This window comes from Rhinolophus hipposideros (genome assembly GCF_964194185.1).
Source record: "Rhinolophus hipposideros genome assembly, chromosome: 21".
NCBI classification, from domain to species: domain Eukaryota; kingdom Metazoa; phylum Chordata; class Mammalia; order Chiroptera; family Rhinolophidae; genus Rhinolophus; species Rhinolophus hipposideros.
Window position 1 is genome coordinate 40,923,198 of NC_138067.1, and position 18,498 is coordinate 40,941,695.

General features: G+C 51.5%; 1 protein-coding gene across 5 annotated transcripts; it reads left to right on the forward strand.

Moving 5' to 3' along the window:
• The first annotated feature begins 757 nt into the window (after nucleotides 1-757).
• Nucleotides 758-16,627, forward strand: CBLC (Cbl proto-oncogene C). 5 transcript variants are annotated; one of them, XM_081032754.1, is made up of 13 exons: nucleotides 758-1,166; nucleotides 3,467-3,613; nucleotides 3,926-4,082; nucleotides 4,388-4,509; nucleotides 5,635-5,772; nucleotides 8,212-8,299; nucleotides 8,984-9,115; nucleotides 10,610-10,771; nucleotides 11,113-11,193; nucleotides 12,726-12,771; nucleotides 13,969-14,075; nucleotides 14,196-14,270; nucleotides 14,371-16,627. In XM_081032754.1, the coding sequence occupies exons 1-13, from the start codon at nucleotides 814-816 to the stop codon at nucleotides 14,389-14,391; spliced, it is 1,629 nt and encodes a 542-aa protein (XP_080888880.1). In that variant the 5' UTR covers nucleotides 758-813; the 3' UTR covers nucleotides 14,392-16,627. The 5 variants fall into 5 exon arrangements, 3 of the variants coding, with proteins under 3 accessions (XP_080888880.1, XP_080888881.1, XP_080888882.1); XR_013992213.1 differs by having other exon boundaries at nucleotides 790-1,166; nucleotides 12,726-12,868; nucleotides 14,371-14,455; XR_013992212.1 differs by lacking the exon at nucleotides 12,726-12,771 and having other exon boundaries at nucleotides 14,371-14,455.
• Nucleotides 16,628-18,498: the final 1,871 nt, after the last annotated feature.

Below are 18,498 nucleotides of genomic sequence, written 5' to 3' on the forward strand. Positions count from 1 at the left end.
GCCCACAGCGCCCCTGGTGGCTGTCCAGCGCTCAGGCGAGGCTGGGCCCGAGCTACAGGTAGGGCCAGGTGGAGAGAAAACCACGCCCCTCCAGCCTTGCGCCCAACAGCCTAGTTTCCCGCAGGCCCCTCTCATAGGGACCCAAGAATTACTATATTGCCAAATTCTTGCTCCCTCAGACACCCTCCCCCCACCTGCTCCTAAGAAACTCAGGAGTCTGGTCGCGCTATGTATTCTTTCTCCGGACAAAGGAATCACACTATCTCCCTGACCTTTCCTTCTAGAAAGTTCAGCTCTCTGACCTTTAATTCCATGTCTCGACCAAAGATCAAACCTTCACCACGACGCGGGAGTGCTACGTCCTAGCCACAACCCCCTGCAGGATCCGGATAGTACCCAGCCCTACCCCCACCCCCAGAAAAAGTCCTAGGTTTTCCCCCAGCCCCTCCTCCACTTCAACCTTGGGACCCAGCCCTCAGCCTCCCTAAAGGGGCCCAGGCATCCTACCCTCAATTCCCACTCACCCGGGAATCACCCCTATCGTTCCCTACCCCGAAGCCACTCCATCAGACCAGACTGTCCTTTGGGGATGAGACTTTCGAACTCCATCTCCAGAGAACCTAGGGACCGGAGGCCCCGGCCCCGGAGCCCCGGGCCCCGCCCTCTTTGGGTCCCAGGTACCTATCTGCTGTCCCCTGCCGGATTCTCCAGGGCCCGCCTCACCTCTGGCGCCCGTTCCCGCCCCCAACCTGACTAGGGCGGGGCCGCGCCTTTCACCGCCGCACCCGTCCTCCGCTGGCACCCGAGGGACGGATGGCTGCGGTGGCAGCCCCGCGAGGGTGGCAGGGGGGAGAGGTCCGCGCGCTCGGCCGGGCGGTGAAGTTAGTGCAGCGCCTGGAGGAGCAATGCGGAGACCCCCGGCTCACCTCCAGTCCCCCTTCGCTGCGAGACCTGCTGCCCCGCACCGCGCAGCTGCTGCGAGACGTGGCCCACGCCCGGCGCGCGGCCAGCGGAGGCGTTCCCGAGATTTCCGGGGGTGCCGGGGACTTTCTTGTGGTCTACCTCGCCAACCTGGAGGCCAAGAGCAGGCAGGTGGCGACACTGCTGCCACCGCCGGGCCGAAGGAGTGCCAACGACGAGCTCTTCCGGGAGGGCTCTTTACTCAGGTGAGCTGACGCCTTTGCTCAGAAAAAAGGTGGGATCACAAAGGAGGCCCAGGTCATGCTCCCAACCCCTCCTCCCTCAGACCCAGGAGTCTAGGCCCCAGCTCACTGCTTTCTCAGGTCCTAGTAGTCCAATCCCAACCCCTTCTCCCTGAGGGAACCTGGGAAACTATGCCACGCAGTCCTCTCTCCTTCCTTGAACACACACCTATGTCCACAGGCCCCCATTTCCCCTCTTTCTTGGCCACTCAGCAGGCTGCTTCCCACTGCTGCACTCTCCCAGATGCCTTAGACACACACACCCTGAGCATATGAGGACCCCAGGGAGCTTCCTGCAAGAGGAGGGATGTATTGACATCTCCATCACGACCCCTGCCTGGGGAACTCATAAGGTCCTCCTGGTCTTGACTTCCTGAGAAACAGCTTGCTCAGATGTCAGTGGGGTTTGTGTGCAGGGTGCCTGCTCTGGTGCTGAACTCTGGAGAAGGGGCTGATGAGTGACAGGGCCTAGAGCCCACAGTAAGATCTGGACCAGTGGCTTTCACTCAGTCATGCCACGTGCCCCTTCTTTACAGCAAATATTTTGTAGTGTCTCCTGAAATTAATCCTGAAATGAAATGCCTAATGTAAATAACCTACCTACTCATATTTTTTCAATCACTATAATGCCCAAACTGTATTATAAGGGAAAGATCAAAGGACTGTCCTTCGTAATAAAACTACCTAGATTTTGAATGGAAATGCTAAGGCACAATCACAATTATTTTGCAAGGCAAAGCTGATGAGTCAGACACTTGTTCATCTGTAGGGAGAACCGTTGCTGAATCAGTCTTCCCTTGATATATAGGAGAGTTGAGTTTCTGTAAAATTCTTATAAATTTAAAATGTGCAAAAATGCTTTTGGAAAACAGAAGTGGGTTCCAGGCTGAAATAATCAAAAATGGATTTTTCACCTTCATGAATATTTAGTGTGGGACACTGGAAAGTTGAGTGGATGTGGGCAAATCTTGCTGGAGGGGATTGTCCCCCATGTTCTAGCCTTCCCACGCCCCAATCACTATGATGAGTAAATTTCTCATCAGAAGATAAGGAGCTTCTAAGATGCTCCTTAGAAGGGTAGTGTAACTCCTCTGAGAACCACTGTTCTAGATTCAGTGGGTTCTAGAAACTAAGAAGCTTAGGGGTTTAGTGAAAATCTAAGTGGATATTCTAGAGCCACCGGGGGCCTAGCAATTATTTGAAGGAGATTCTAGACCAACACTCTCTACTAAAACCTAATGTAAGCCACACTTGTATTTTTTCATTTTCTAGGAGACATATTACAAAAAGATTTTCTTAAACAGGTGAAATGAGTTTTGATAACATTTTCTTTAACTCATTATATCCAAAATATTATCACCTCAACTTGTAACCAATATAAAGCAATGATTAATGAGATCATTGACTTTTTTTTTTCTTTTGCACTAAGTTTCTGAAGTCTTGTGAGGATTTCCCATTTAGAGCAAATCTCACTTTGGACCAGCCAAAGGTGAATTAGTGGCTACATATTAATTAGATTCTGGGAAGGATGGGTACTTAGAAACTGGCAGGGGTGGCCCTCTAGAAGTATCAGGAACCCTACAGGCCTGGCCCAAGGATAGTAATATAAATAAGAACATAAATAATAATTAACTCAGTTAATAATAATTAACTGAGTGCCTACTGTATGCTGGGTGTGCTGGGTATTTTATGTGCTTATAAGAATCTTCATCACTCCCCCGTGAGGCAGGGGCTATACTTATCCTGCACTTATGCCCATTTCACAGTTGAGGAAACTGAGGCCTAGGGGGAAAATAAAGGAATGTTCCAAAAATCATATAGCTAAGTGTCAGAGCTAACCTCCACTGTTGCTCACATCCTGATCAGTATCTCAGGGAGGTAGCTGGTAGGAGAAAGCATGGGGGCCTGCACCCCAGTGCTGCTCAAACAAAGAGGAAGGCTCCGAGCGAGACCTGCATACAGACCACCCTAAATGACTCGGCACTAGTGGTCCCCACACCTGACTAGGCAAGGCTTTTCCTCCAGCCCGTGGGCTTCAGGAAGAAATTAGGGCCTGTGTACTGAAGGATGAGGATATGGGCAGCACCTGCTTTCCTTCACAGAAGAATAAACAGGTTCTGAGAGAAGAAGTATCAGGGCTGCAACAAGCAGTGTTGGCATAGACTTTACCCTGCACTGCTGCGTTAGAGAGTCTGGGGCCTATGGGTGTTCCACATAGAGGGTGCCCCAGGGTCCAGCCATGTCCTCAGACCCCATCTCCACAGGCGACAGCTGGCCAAGCTGGCCCTTATCTTCAGCCACATGTACGCGGAGCTGAGAGCACTTTTTCCCGAGGGAAAGTATTGTGGACACACATACCAGCTCACTAAGGCCCCGGCCCACACCTTCTGGAGGGAGTACTGTGGATCCCGGTGAGTAAGCACCTGTCCTCAGGGCCCCTATACTCCTGGAGCCTCATCCTGCCCCTGCCCAGGAACCTAGGAGTCCAGGCCCCCCAGCCCCCTCCTCCCTCAGACCCAGGAGCCCAGGCCCCCAACCCCTCCTCCCTCAGACCCAGGAGACCAGCCCCCAGCCCCTCCTCCCTCAGACCCAGGAGTTCAGGCCCCCGGCCCCTCCTCCCCCAGACCCAGGAGTCCAGGCCCCCAGCTGCCTCCTTCGCAGAGGTGCTCCCCTCCTAGGCTCCCAGAGGCCTTACCTGCATCCCCCCACCTTTCTCCACCCAGATGTGTGCTGCCTTGGCCTGAGTTTGAGTCTCTCTTGTGCACTTGCCACCCCGTGGAGTCAGGCCCTGCAGCCCAAGCCTTGCGCTCCACCATCGACCTCACCTGCAGTGGCCATGTGTCCATCTTTGAGTTTGATATCTTCACCAGGCTCTTCCAGGTCAGGGAAGGCCGAGATTGGGGGCTCAGACTCAGGTTGTAAGGGAAGGAGAGGGTGGGGACCTGGACTCCTGGTTCTGAGGGAGCAGGGGCTGGGGGCCTAGACTCAGTCTGTGGGTGGAAGAAACTGGGGACCTGGACTCCTGGGTCCTGGGGAATAAGCGTCTGGAGTCTTCTGTGAAAAAAGAGATCTCTGAGGCCCCCTGTGAGTGTGAGCAAGGTGGCTGGGCTCTTGGATCCTGGGAAGTACTAGGAGGGTAGCTGCTTCCTCGGCCCCTCCCTGACCCAAGCATCACCCGGCTCCAGCCATGGCCAACACTCCTCAAGAACTGGCAGCTCCTGGCAGTCAACCACCCGGGGTACATGGCCTTCCTCACGTATGATGAGGTCCGAGCACGTCTGCAGGCCTGCAGGGACAAGCCAGGCAGGTAAGGAACCAGGCCTTGGGAGGAGGCTGCCAGGGTGTCAGGGCTCTGGGTCCAGGGTGGGCGGTGGTAGAAACCCAGACATCCTTCAGAGAAAGAACTGAAGGGTTGAGGTACCTGGGGCACCAGACAGTGGAGGTGGGACATTGAGTGCCCTCGGCCACCCCACCTCTTCTTCCCGGACCTCCTGGACCTTCCTACAATCCAGTAGCTAAAGGGACAATACGTGGTCTGGCAGGAGGCCTGAAGACCCTGCCCCAGGATAAGACCCATTTCTGACAGGTTAGAGTCCATGCTGTACCATCTAGTAAATATTTTTAATATGACCCCCCACCTCCTGGGGTAGAAAACTGGGAACCAGACCCCTGAGTCCTGAAATTATTCAAGCCAGAGTTTTGAGCTGTTGGGTCCCCCAGAGGGTTAAGATTTGAGGGGCTGAGCTCCCTGGAACACCAAGAGATTAAGGGAATAGGAGGTCAGATTCGTGAGTCTTTGCAGGGCTGGGGTGTAGAACCCCCAGGACAGCAAGCGTATTGGCACTTTTCCAGTTACACTGCAAACTAGTTTAAAGGGAAAGAAAAAGGGATGAATTAATTCCCATAATTGAAAAGACCAGGTTTTAGGTTTCAGGCACAGCTGGATCCAGGTGCACACAGGCTATTGTCAGGAATCGGTTTCTGTTTATCCCATCTCTGCTTTCCTCCGTTAGCTCCGTTCGCAGACATGGTCTCTCCTCAGGGTGGCAAATAGTTTCTAGAACCTCCAGCTGTATACCCTATCAGCTTAGCTACCTCTGTATTAATGGGGTACTTTGCTGGGACTTCCAGCAAAAGTCCCAGGGCTGACTCCCATCACTATGGTCAGTGGTCCTAAAACTCACTGATTGGCAAAGCCAGAATCAGCCTTGTCTAACCCCAGTGAAGGAGGAAGAGAAGCCAAGCAGGTGGAAGCAATAAGTAATCCCATATATGTAGGGCAAACGGGTCAATGCCTCACTGCCTAAAAAGTGGGAAGCTGTGTGTAAGGGGGCGAGGACTTAGACACCTGGATCCCCAACAGTGTGAAGGGCTGGGAGTCCCAGAAGGGACAGCGGTGACCACTCCCTCCCCTATCTGCCTCTTCCTCCAGCTACATCTTCCGGCCCAGTTGCACTCGCCTGGGGCAGTGGGCTATCGGATACGTGAGCTCAGATGGCAGCATCCTTCAGACCATTCCTCTCAATAAACCCCTGTTCAAGGCGCTCCTGGAAGGACAAAAGGAAGGCTTGTGAGTCCCCATCCTGGCAGGGGAGGGTATCAGCTGAATGTACCTCAAAAGGCTGTGCGCGTGGAGCACTGCCCAAGATCACCCCACCGCGGAGGGCACACAATTCACACAGCAGACATCATAAACTTGCAATACTACAGTGATCCAGCAGGCGGCAGACAAGGAAGAAGCGCCTTTTCTTGTCCACAAAGCCGCCACGTGAGCTAGCCCAGCTCCAAAAACGGTGTGGGGAATTTGGCATAACCCCTGTTTCCACTGTTTGGAATTGCGCTCAGAGCTTTGGCTTCTAGATATCCATACCCTGTTGTAGAATCCAGACTGCTAGAGCAGGAAGAGAACTGGGAAAACAGCTAGATTGGTAGTTTTTCATCTGTAACCTTGGCTGCCCCAAGGGCCTCTCTTTTAGAAGCTGCCTTAGATAGGAGGGGAGGAGAAAAAAGGTAGGTGTGGTTCCCAAGTCCCACCCTGGACCTTTAACCAGAGCCTTCTTAGCAGTCATATTTATAGGATACTAGATAGATAGCTAGCTAGCTAGCTAGCTAGATAGATAGATAGATAGATAGATAGATAGATGATATGCAGTTGATTCTCATTATTCCTGATCATTGTGTTCTATAAAGTCGCAGTGAACACTGAATTGGTAAATACTGAGCCATTGCTCCTAAGGAAAATACGGGTTTAGGTTCCTGCAAGACTGGTCACATTTTTGTCAACCAGTCACTACATAATAACCTTTGTGAATGTTTCTGTTTAAAAGCACCTTATGTAATATATATTGTTGATTCATTAACTTTGAACATACAGCCAACAGCACTATAACTCGGGCCTGAACGGAACTTATCTAATTCATATATTTTCTCCCTAAGGCACATCGAAGCCTTCTTGTGCTTAGCAACGCTAAATAGCATTTCAGCACAAAGCCTAGGGGGCACTGTAAACAGAAAACTCACCAAGAAAAAGCACAAAAATGCAAAAAATGTGACAAAATAGACAGCGAAAGGACACTGGTTTACAAGATGGCCAAGTGTTGCCTTGTTCAGCCTTACCTGGGGCATGCCTGTTGGGCGACTCAAATTTTTTGCTGCTGTGTGCTCGTTCCTGAATGCACAAGCCACGGGTATTGATGTAGGGGTTACAAGTAAATTTTAGCGTGGAGGCAAATTATATTCATGCAAATTTGCCTATGCGCTAAAATTTATTTGTACATACGCACACATATGATGTCCCTATTTTACAACTGAGGCACAGAGAGACAGAGCCACTGCCCAGGTCACACAGTCACTGAGCTAGCGAGTTGGTATTTGAAGCCAGGCAGCCAGGCTCAGAATACAGGTCCTTCCCCACTATACTGTTCTGAGTTCCAGGTCAGATCTCATTGGAGAAGAGGATTCCAGAGTTAAAATAGTGTGAACACCATCAGTCTGGTTTAACGCCCCCTGCCTTACACACACACACACACACCATTTAATAGATGGGAAAATGAAAGCCCTGAAAGAGGGGAAGGAACACCAGTTCTTTCTACCCCACAGTGAGCCATCTTTCTGGATCTGAAGTTGATCATAGCAGTTCTCTCTTTTTAGACGTTTACCTGTGGAGGAGGGGTGCTGCATGTTTTATTAGCACTGTCTTACTACCCATCTTTGCCATAGGTGTGATTATGTCCATTTTACAGAAGGGAAAACAGGCCAGAGAGGTAAAATTGCCCAGCCTGGGTTACACAGTGTGTTTGTGGGAGAGCTGCATTGGGGCCCAGGCCGGTCAAAGCCACCAGGCTTAGGGGACTTTTGACCCAGCTGTCGGTCTGAAGGTGCACTTATGACCTGGATGGGAGACCCAGAGGGTGCAGAGCCACCTTCTGGGCTGCCCTGGAGCCTGGTGCTTGGACCCACAGCCCTGGTCTGCGTCCCTCCGGTCCTCACTGGGCGACACTGGGTGGTCGCCTCTCCCACACTGGGCCTCAGTCAGAAGCTGTAAAGTGAGAAGTAGTGTAGACGGTCTAGAAGGGTCCTTCTAGCCCTGCTAGTTTAAGATTCTAGGATTTGGTCACCCCAGCAATCTGTGACTGTGAGATGCTGTGATGCTTGGGCCTGAAGACTCTAGGATGGTTGACACTTGGGGAGGGCAAGGCCTGGATTTTGATCAGTTTCCTGGTTCCCATTCATCTTAACCATGTTCCCAGAATTTGAGTCACTTAGGTTATGTGTGCCCATCTATGGGAGCCTGGGGGGACACGGCCCTGCCTTGGGTTTCGGAAGGGCCACGGCTTGCCCTGGAGGTGCCAATTTGATGAGAGAGGAGGAAAAATATATCCAGGCCAACAAGAGATTTTGGGCAAATGGTCATCCAAGAGCTCTGGGCTCTGTGGGGTGGGAGAGTCCATGTTAGTCTATGAGGATAGACTGGACAGCCTCTCAGTACCCCTTCTCTTCCCTCCCGCAGCTACCTCTACCCAGATGGGAAGAACCACAACCCAGACCTGACGGAACTCTGCCAGATGGAACCTCATCAGCGCATCCACGTGTCAGAGGTGAAGCCCAGGCCTGTGCCCTCCTCTACCTACCATCCCCCCGACCACCCCTGTCCTTGCTTGCTGCCCTCAACACCACACTTGGCTCAGGAGTCGGTCCCTGGAATCCCAGAGGCCTTGGGTGTTTGTGCTGGCTTGTGGCTATCAAGGTAAATCACTTGGCCTTTCTGAGCCTCTGTTCCTCCTCTGGAAAATACAGCTTCTGCCTCCTACCCAGGGAGGATTTTCATGGGGATTAAACCAGGAAATGATACTTCTAAGATCATCAGAACAGCGAATGCACCTGAGCATTCACCAGTGACAGCCCCTGTACTTTAGTCTTCACAGTCACCCTATGGGTGGAAGAGAAACAAACAAACAAAAATTTATTTTTAAATATAAGTATATCCCAGGCAATATTTGGGACATACTTATACCTAAAAATGTATCCTTCATGTGTCTGAAAATCAAATTTAACAGCATCCTGTATTTTTAGTTGCTAAACCTGGAAACTCCAGCAAACAACCCCAGAGAACAAATTTCATAACAAGGGATACACTTAGAAGCAGCTAGACACATGGCTTTGAACTTGGGAATGGATTTGGGGCTAGCTCAGACGTTTGGGACTTTCTTCCTGTGGACCGACTTGTACCCCAGGGCTGACATCACCACCCCTCTCTGTCCTTCTACTTTCTCACCTGCCAGGAACAGCTGCAGCTGTACTGGGCAATGGACTCCACATTCGAACTCTGTAAGATCTGTGCTGAGAGCAACAAGGACGTGAAGATTGAGCCATGCGGGCACCTGCTCTGTAGCCGCTGTCTGGCTACCTGGCAGGTGGGTCTGACCCTTCCTTTCCCATCCGGTGTCCCCCTCTCTATGGGAAATTCCCCTAAAGGCTCTCATATATGCCTCAATCAGATGGGGAAACTGAGGCCCAGGGAGATCAGAGACTTGCTGAGAGTCACTCAGGAGTGAGGACAGGAGCCTGCCTGTCTCTGTCTGTCCCCATCTCGCTCTGTGTCTGTCACCTCTGCTTCTCCTTGTCCAGCTACATTATTCATGGAAAGGGCTCCTTCTTTCCCTCACTGGGAGATCTGAGGTTAGTGGCTTCACCTCTCTGAGCCTTAGCCTCCATCTTTGGAGAATGGAGCTGGTGGTAATAACCTCCCAGGGCCACAGTGAGGCTCCAAGCCCCGAAGCCCTCGGGAAAGGTCCCTGGGGAAAGAGAGCTGTCACTCCTGTGAAGAGTAAGTGCCTCACATTAAGCTTCTTGGTTATGATGTAAATGCCTGACATTGAGCTTTTGATTGCTGAGTCATCCATTTCAAAGACATCTATCTCGAATAAACAAATTGCCAGCTGTGAGACATAACTACTAGCAAAACAGCTACCGTGTTTCCCGGAAAATACGTCCTAGCCGAACAACCAGCTCTAATGCGTCTTTTGGAGCAAAAATTAATATAAGACCCGGTCTTATTTTTCTATAAGAAAATTTCTATAAGAAATTTTTCTATAAGAAAAATAAGACCGGATCTTATATAATATAATATAAGTCCGGGTCTTATGGTATATTAATTTTTGCTCCAAAAGACGAATTAGAGCTGATTGTCCGGCCAGGTCTTAGATAAGGAACCAGGGTGCCCCCACCCATGAAGTTCCACTTTAGAAAGCCCTGGGTAACCCAGATAACTGACAGCTGGAGAGACCCCACTCTAATTCGTGCACCCTAATTCCCACTCCTGTACTTTAAATTCACCAATAAGGAGTGAACCCACAAAACACTAAGCACCCCACTTGGCCCCTAATAAAGGCAGAGCCCCAGGTCCATGCATCCTCCCTCTCTCTCTACCTGCCACCTCACTGTGTGGCCCTCTTGCATGCCATGTACCCTCCAGGACCTATGAGTGATAAATCTTGCTCTTCATAATTCCCTGATGGTTTTTGCTGAGGTACATCCTGAGACCATAATAAGAACCACAAGGGCTGGTCCAGACACTGGCCCCTGTAGTGGCGGGGGTCGGGGTGTTGTCTGTGGGGGCCTAGGCAGGTGCCTCAGGCATTCTTAGCCGGTACTATCTAGACCCACACGACACCATGGTTCCACTGGGCTTCCCATTTGTACGCCCTCCTGGCCTCGGCTCTGGTCCAGTTCCTTTTCTGTCCTGCATCTCTCTCCCCAACTCCCTCTCTTCATGACTCTCTCTCCCCCGATTGCCCTCCCTCTGTCTGTCCTCCCCACATCACTTTCTTGGATATGAAGTCCCTGTAGTCTCAGGGGATGTGGAGGAAACAGGGAGACCCTGACCCTTTCCTTCCATACCCTCCCAGCACTCAGACAGCCAGACCTGCCCCTTCTGCCGCACTGAGATCAAGGGCCGAGAGGTTGTGAGTATCCACCAATTCCAAGGGAGGCCAGCGGAAGCCAGGGCCACTGCTGAGGACCCAGAGTACAGCAATGACCAGGAAGATGGAGAGGAGGAGCTGAGGCGGGTAAGGAGGGAAGAGCTGGCAAGAGCAGGCAAGAGCTGGAACAAAAATTCCTGGGACATGAGGGAGGAGGGGCTGGGGGCCTGGGCTCCTGGATCTGAGGGAGGAGGGGCTGGTGACAGGATTCTGGGGTCCTATGGGCCTAGACTTTTGCTTCCACAAGGGTTTGGGGCTATGGCTCCCTCCAGTTGGGACCCTTCTGAGGGTTAGGACTTTGTCTCATTCTCTAGTATATCTCCAATATCTAGAACAGTGCTTGGGTGCTGAAGCGCCAGGCAGAAGGACATGTAGGTGAGAACAAAAATGGCAGTTCCCAAACCTCTCCCCATCCTCTGTCTCCCCAGGTGACGCCATCAGCTCCTCCACTGCCCCCTCCACAGGATCTATCCCCCAGGAGTCCGAGAAGTAAAGGCCAACTGAAGATGGTGAGTCGGGTGCTTGTCTGAAGTGGGTAGCTTGGGTCTCGTTCGTCCCTGGTCTGGCTCAGTGCTCATTCTCTGTACCCATTTACAAGGTGCTGTGTGATCGGACATCCACACTTCTATGGCCTCTTCTCTTGTTCTCTTCTTTACTCATTCCACCTCATTGGCTTTCTGGCTCTCCTTCCAGCATCTCAGGTGTGTCGTGCCCCAGGACCCTTGCACAATCTGTTCTCTCTACCTTGATCTCCTTGCTCTAGGCTCATTTTCTCATCCCCTCCTCAAGGAGGTCTTCCCTGACCACCCTACTGAAAATAGCACCCCAGTCCTTCCAAGCCCCTGCCTGCTGCATTTGCATACTCTTTTTCATCACCTGGCAGAGGGAACAGTTTTTGTTGTTTTCTGTCACTAACAGCAGGTTCTCCCCCTCCTGAAGATTAGGACTTTGCTTTATTGTCGTTTTATCTCCAGAGCCTAGGACAGTGCCTGACACAGTAGGTGCGCAAGACATAGGTGTTGAATAAATAAGTTGAACTGAGTCTTCCCAACAACACTATGAAGTCAAAAATGTTCCTATCCTCATTTTTCAGAGGAAAAAAGCCCAGAGAGGTAACTGCACCTGCCAAACCCACACAGCCTGAGAAGCCAGTGTTGGGAGGCCTTCAAGACCTCAAAAACAATCTGCTAATTTTCTAAGCAAGCCCCAGCCTTGCTCTTTTCTCTCCCCACACTGCATCTCCCACCCCAGGATTTTCTGAGACCCTGGCCCACTGGGGAAGGGCAGATCTCTGTTAGCATCTCAGACTGAGCACTCACAAGATTCAATCAATACCTGCCGTCTTCAAACAAACAACTCAGGAAGTCCGGGAACATTATTCTACCACAGCAAACAAGAGAGCCAGCAGGAAGGGGAGGGGGGTGGAGAATGGTGACACCAGCCAGGGAAGCTAAAAACAGATCCCGATCTGCAGCCAAAAGCAAATGGAAACATTAGGAGGCACTCAGCCGGCTCCCTGAGGACAACCAGGGGGGCACAGCCAAACAGGCTGAGAAGCACCTCCAGCCACATGGTCGCCCCTCTTCCTAGACTATGTCCTCCGCTAGCATGCCCTTTCCTCTTCTCCCCAAACCCTTCCTGATTCAAAGTCCAGGCAACTCCTGCTCCTTTATTCTTCAAAACACTGCATGTGAGACACCCCTGGCGGTCCCACTTCCCATCAAGACGACTGTCATAGGAAGAATAGTTACTGTGTACATCACTCTTCCTGGATGATGCCTGGCACTGCTTATCAAAAAAACGTTTCATTAAAGTATAGTTGACATACAAATTATATTAGTTTTAGGCGTACGACATAGTGATTCAACATTTATATCCCTTATAATGTGATAAGTCTAGTAGCCATCTGTCACCATGCGAAGTGATTACGCTATTATTGAGTATATTTCCTGAACCATACCCAGGACTGTTTTTTAATGTGTACGTTTAATTGTTAGGACAACCCAATAAGATGGGTACTGTTATGATTCCTATTATACAGAGGGGGACACTGAGGCTCAGAGATCTGAAGGTCACCCTGCTTGAAGGTGATGGTCAGGACTGGAACCCAGGCCCCTGGCTCCAAACTCCAGAGCCCATCCTCCACGCCTTCTGTGGGCCTCGATTCCTTTGTCTGTAAAATGGGTATGATGTCAGCCCCACCGCGTGGGGCTGCTGTGGGCACTGGGCAAATGGGGCTGTGTTAATGAGCAGTGTCACTATGGTCATGATTTGCACATGGTGCTCCCACACACTGCTGTTCTCCATCTGAAAAACCTACCTCTAGGGGGTGACGTCATCATTCAGGGGATTTTCCCATCCTTAGTATCTCCATGTGGAGAATGGGGACAAGCTTGGCATGGACCCCATGGGTTTCGATGGAGTCAGCAATATCGGGCGTCTGTAACCTGAGTCAGATCCCCTCCCTGACCTCTCAGAGCCCCTACTAGCTCCGAGGGCTCCAAGAATTAAAGCCAGTGTCCTCTTCACAGCCCATAAAACCTGAGGATCTGAACCCATCTCTCCCATGACCTCCTACTACCCCCCTACTCCTTTCCGGCAACAATGGACCCCTCACTGTTCTAACAGGCCAGCAAGCCCCCCTCCCATCACAGAGCCTCCCCCACATCCTTCTTGCACTGAGGCTTCTGCTCAGTTTTCCTTCGAGTGGTCTTCCCCTTGCACTCCCCACTACCCTCATGTCCGCTCACTGCTGCCACCCCCCCTCCCAATACACTTTCCCCATGCCTATTTCAGTTCTCTGAAGGACACCTGATCCTCTCTGGGGTATTTCCTTGTTCACACACTGATTACTCATGGTAAGCCTCTTGCTCAGTAGACTGTCAGCTGCTTGAGAAGAAAGATTTTCATCTGTCTGATTCATGGCTCTCTTCAGAGCCCAGAACAGTGCCTGACACACTGGAAATGTTTGTGGGATGAACAGATGAATGAATGAATGAAGAGAAGGAAGGAAAAGGGAGGGAGGGAGAGAGAGAGGGAGGAAGAAAGGAAGGAAGAAAGGGTGAATGGATGGGTGGATGGACAGGTAGACAAATTAAAACTTCTTCCTATTCAAGCCAGAGGTGTTAGGGTGAAAAAGAGCAAGAGTTGGGAACAAGATCCTGTCCTACTGCTCCCTCCAGACACCCCTCCCCAAGCCACCACTGTGTTACCCCTGTCTAGGCCTGTGAAATGAAGCACAGCTGCAGCTCAGCTGTAAAATTTCTTAATCTCCTCCCCTCCAGGCCTTCCCCAGACTTCGGGCCCCTCTTACTTTGCCAAGAATGAGGACTACGGCCTCAGTCCCATGGGAAATCACCTCCAGGCACCAGGCCAGGGAGGGAGCCACAGAGTAAGTGGAGAAGGCAGCGGGGCCTGGGACTCCTGGGTCTGAGGGAAGAGGGCAAGGGGGCAGAAAGGAAACACTGGTCCTAGGAAATCAACAGCCACTCTCAAACTGTCCTCATTGCAGAAACTCCTAAAGGGAAAGTCACCCTTCCAGCTGCCTTTGTGGGGCCCACGATCGCAGCCCAGGCCCGGAGGCCCGGTGAGTCCCCCGGCCTGCCCACGTTTCCTCCCTTGGCCCTGCGTACTCCTCCCCACCTGGATGTGATACCATCTAAACCACCTCTCTTTCCACCTCACAGGATCCCAAGATGTGCTGTTAAGGGAGCCCCAGGGGCTGGAAGGGTTTTTTGTGAAGCGGAAATAAACCGCCAAGCCTGGTCCGTCCTCTGGTGTGTGGAAAAAGTGCAGTGGCCACTAGGGGGCAGCTTGGCATCGGGAACTAGCTGAGCCCCACTTGATTAACTCGGGGGTCTGGGATCAGAGAGCCCAGAATCAGGGACCCAGCTCCTCTGGATCCAGGAGTCCAGGCCCCCACACCCTTCCTCCCTCAAATCCAGGAGTCCCAAGTTATTAAGAGAATCAGACAGCTAACCCCTTTCCCCATCATGGCAAAAAATTTCCTACAGCCAGACCTAGACATCCAAGGTCTAAGTCCCATAGGCAAAAAGACCCCACATTTCCTTGAGAGTTATGCACCCAATCGTCGCATCATCCCTCTCTCCTTCCTTTATTCCTCCCTGGGATCCTTCTCCTAGAGTAACAGCCAAATCAAGCTAAGAAAGTGTCTCTCACCTCATCGCAAATCCCAGAGGGACCCAAGCCTCCCTCCACTTAACTTTAAACTAGTCCACATCCCCTGAGCCCCTGCCCTATGCCCATCCCCGGGCTGGGCAAATGCTTGGCATGGAGCAGTGATTACTACCCTCCTGGAATCACTGTGGGGGAAACAGGCTTGTCCCCAGACAGTGACAACTCAGAGTGGGCAGCACTGGCACCAGGGAGCACGGGTGCCAGGAACCCAGAGCAGGCAGTTGACCCAGCCGGAGAGGTCAGGGAAGGCCTCCAGGAGGAGGAGACGTCCCAGCTGAGACTGAAAAGGTATCGCAGTGTAAATGGAGATGGAAACGTGCATCACAGATTTAGTTCCAAGCAACAGAAGCCTCCTCTGGGGGCAGAAAGGAAATTGATTGAGAGAACTTGGGATCACTTACAGAATTCCAGAAGTGATTAGAAAAACAGGATTGGAAAGTGAGCAGGAACACTGGCAGTTTGCCTCCAACTATAGCCCAGCCACGATCATGCCACAGAACCGGTCCGATGAGGCTACGCTGGTGCGAATGACCACTGGACACTAGTCACTCGGTGCCTGTGCTGCCCCAGAAACAGGCTGTGTTTGCTAGCTGTTGCTCAGAACAAGTCACACCAAAACTTATTGTGAACAACAATCATGTTATCTCTCATGGGTGCCGTGGGCCAGGATTTGGGGAAGGGCTCAGTTGGGTAGTTCTGGCTCAAGGTGCAATCAGGTAGGGCTTGGAGCCGGGCAGCTGGGGGCTGGATGAGTGTCCCTCTGCAGCCTCAGACCTCTCCACGTGGCCTCACATGGGCTAGTTTGGGCTTCCTCGCAGCGTGGCTGCCTCTGGGTTATGTGGTGGCTGAAGGCTTCGTGGACAGTATTCCAGAGACTCAGGCAGAAGCTGCATGGCTTTTCTACCTAATCTTGGGGGTCCTGCAGTGTCACTTCTACCACTTTCTATTGATTACATGCAAGTTGCACAACTCAGATTTAAGAGGAGGGAACAGAGACCCTACTTCTCAGTGGAAAGAGTATCAAGACCAGATTGTAGAAGAACAGGTGGGATGAGAGAGATTGTTGCAGCCGTCTTTGGAAAACAGAATTTGTCCCAGCTGCCATAGCAGGACTAGATTCACCAGTCCCTTCTTCTTTAGTGTTATTAACTCCTGATTCCCAAGTACAGCAGGACTTGCCAAGGTCACCTTAGTGCCAACAGAAGCAGAAAGACAAACATCTTTGTTGGCTTCAACAGAGGGCAACAGGCTTTCAGATAGCTGGGATTTTTCTAACTGTGGAAAGGGGGGGGAGACACTAGCTAACCCTCCCCCCAAAAGTCTACTACAGTCCACTCCTTTGAACGTTCAACATAGGTATGTACGCTTTGTTCTGTACTTCCATCCTCTTCCCCCAAAGTTCTTCTCTGAACTCATCCAACCAAAAATGCATTCACACTGCCCTCAAGACAACACAAACTCTCAATAGTTACATTTTCCAGATGCAAGTCTGGAACCATTGAGGAATAGCCATCACCCTTGAAATGTGTCATGGTCCTGTATTCCATGAGCTATGAACTAGTTTTAAAGTTAACCATCACACACCGTGTGTAAAACAATGGATAAAGTATGTGCAATGAGACAGCAAGGATGGAACTGGAAAATTAATTCATTGAGCTTTTACTCAGCTCCTCATGCCAAGCACTCATAAGCACTGGAGATATAGTGGTAAACAAAACCACTTGCAGCTTAAGTTCTGTGCAAGACAAACAATAAAAAAATATGCAGCAGTGATAAATTCTGTGGGGGGGAAATGTAGTAAGATAAGGGAAATAAGGAATGGCTGGGAAAGCAGGAATTGCTATTTTAGATAGGATGGTTAAGGGAAGCTCTTTGAAGTGATATTTGCATAGAAATTTGAAGTAAGTATATGAAAGAAGAATGTCCCAGCAAAGAGAAAAGCAAGTGCAAAGGCACTGAGGCCGGAACATGTCTGGTGGTGGAGGAACAGCATGGAAACAAGGAGACCAATGTGGCAAAGCAGAGCTAGCAAGTGAGAGGAAAGGAAGATGGAGTCGGTGAGGTGACAAGGACCAAACTGAGGGCCTGTGAGCCATGGAGTGGACTTTAACTTTCGCTCAGTGAAGGGGCGGGTTCTGAGCAGGAGAATCAAGTGAGCTGACTCACATTTTAATGGAATCCCTCTGGCTGTTTTGTGGGAATAAATTATAGGGGACAAGGACAGATGATGTCACAGTACTTACTAGTTTCTGTAAGTCTTCCAGAGGCTTGTAGCTCATAGGACTTCACTCCTTCGCACACACTATATAGTCCTCTGTCACCTAGAACCTCAGCTGGTTAGGTTCCTGAGGAAAGTGGAAGGGGGAGTGGCTGATGAGAAGGTACCTACCCACCAGGGTCCAGCGTAAGCAGTAGATGCCCAAGCTGGAGCAGAAGAGCTGGGGAGTGGGCTCTGGAGTCACCGTGTGTGAGCTTGTCTGTGAGTGATACTGCATTTGTCCTCAAGCAAGTTTGTATCGTGTGTCCTGTGATCCCGTCTGGGTGAGGTCTGCATGTGAGCCTGTGTGCTCCTGAGTTTGAGCCGTGCAAACCTTTCCTGAGTGCCCGCTCTGTTTCTGGCCTTGTGCTGCAGACCCAACTGTGCGGGAGACAGCCGGGGGCCTTGCCCTCACGGACTCACAGTCCAGTGGGGGAGACAGGCCCGTCCCCAGACAAGGACAATCCAGAGTATGCAAGACTGGGGTGGAGGAGCCCTGGGGGTTGTGGGAGCCCAGAAGGGGCACCTGACCCAGCCAGGGAAGCAGGGAGGACATCCTAGAAGAGGGGGTAGTGTGGCTAATACTAAAAGGTCACCTCTCCTCGTACAACAATTGCTTTCCTGTATCACCAATGGATAAAGGAGCTTTGCCCAGTGTGACTCCCAGGTGGATCTGTAATCTGAGCCTTCCTTCTGTGTCTGATGGGCAAAGCCCAGGCTTACCAGTGACCCCCAGTCTGATCAGAGGCCTGGGGAACCTGTCCCAGTGTGCCCAGCTACCCCCCCCTTTTGACCAGTGTCCAGGGCTTAACTTCTCCCTGGTAACCAGGGACATCTTCCACCTTCCGCATCCCCCCAACCCCAGCCAGCAGTTGGGATTTTGCCCCAGTCAGACCTGGCTTGTGAGGAGCCTGGGCACTCTGATCTGTGACCTTCAATGTGACCTGTGACCCTTCCTCTTGACCCATGGCCATATTCTTCCTGCCTTCCCTCAGGTGCCCTGGCCTCCTCTATCCTACTCACCTGTTCCTGCCAGCCTGATTCTCCTCCCCTCCCCCCAAGATAGGGAGGGAGTAAAGGGAAGAGGGAGGGAGTAAGGGGGGTGGCATTCCTGGGATTCCCTGGATGGAGGGAAGAGAGGGAGGGCCCTACAGGGGAGAGCCAAGGAGAGAGCGCGCGGCAGCCCCCCACACACACACAGCCCCCCAGCCCATCATCACAGAGGCCTGGGCAGAACTTGGGTTTGGAGACCACTAAATATAAGAGATTAAACTGAAGGTTTCCAAGTCACTGGTCAGACAGGAAAGCAGCCCAGAGCATTGGCCACAGGGGAGGGCCTCCCAGGGCATACTGGGAGAAG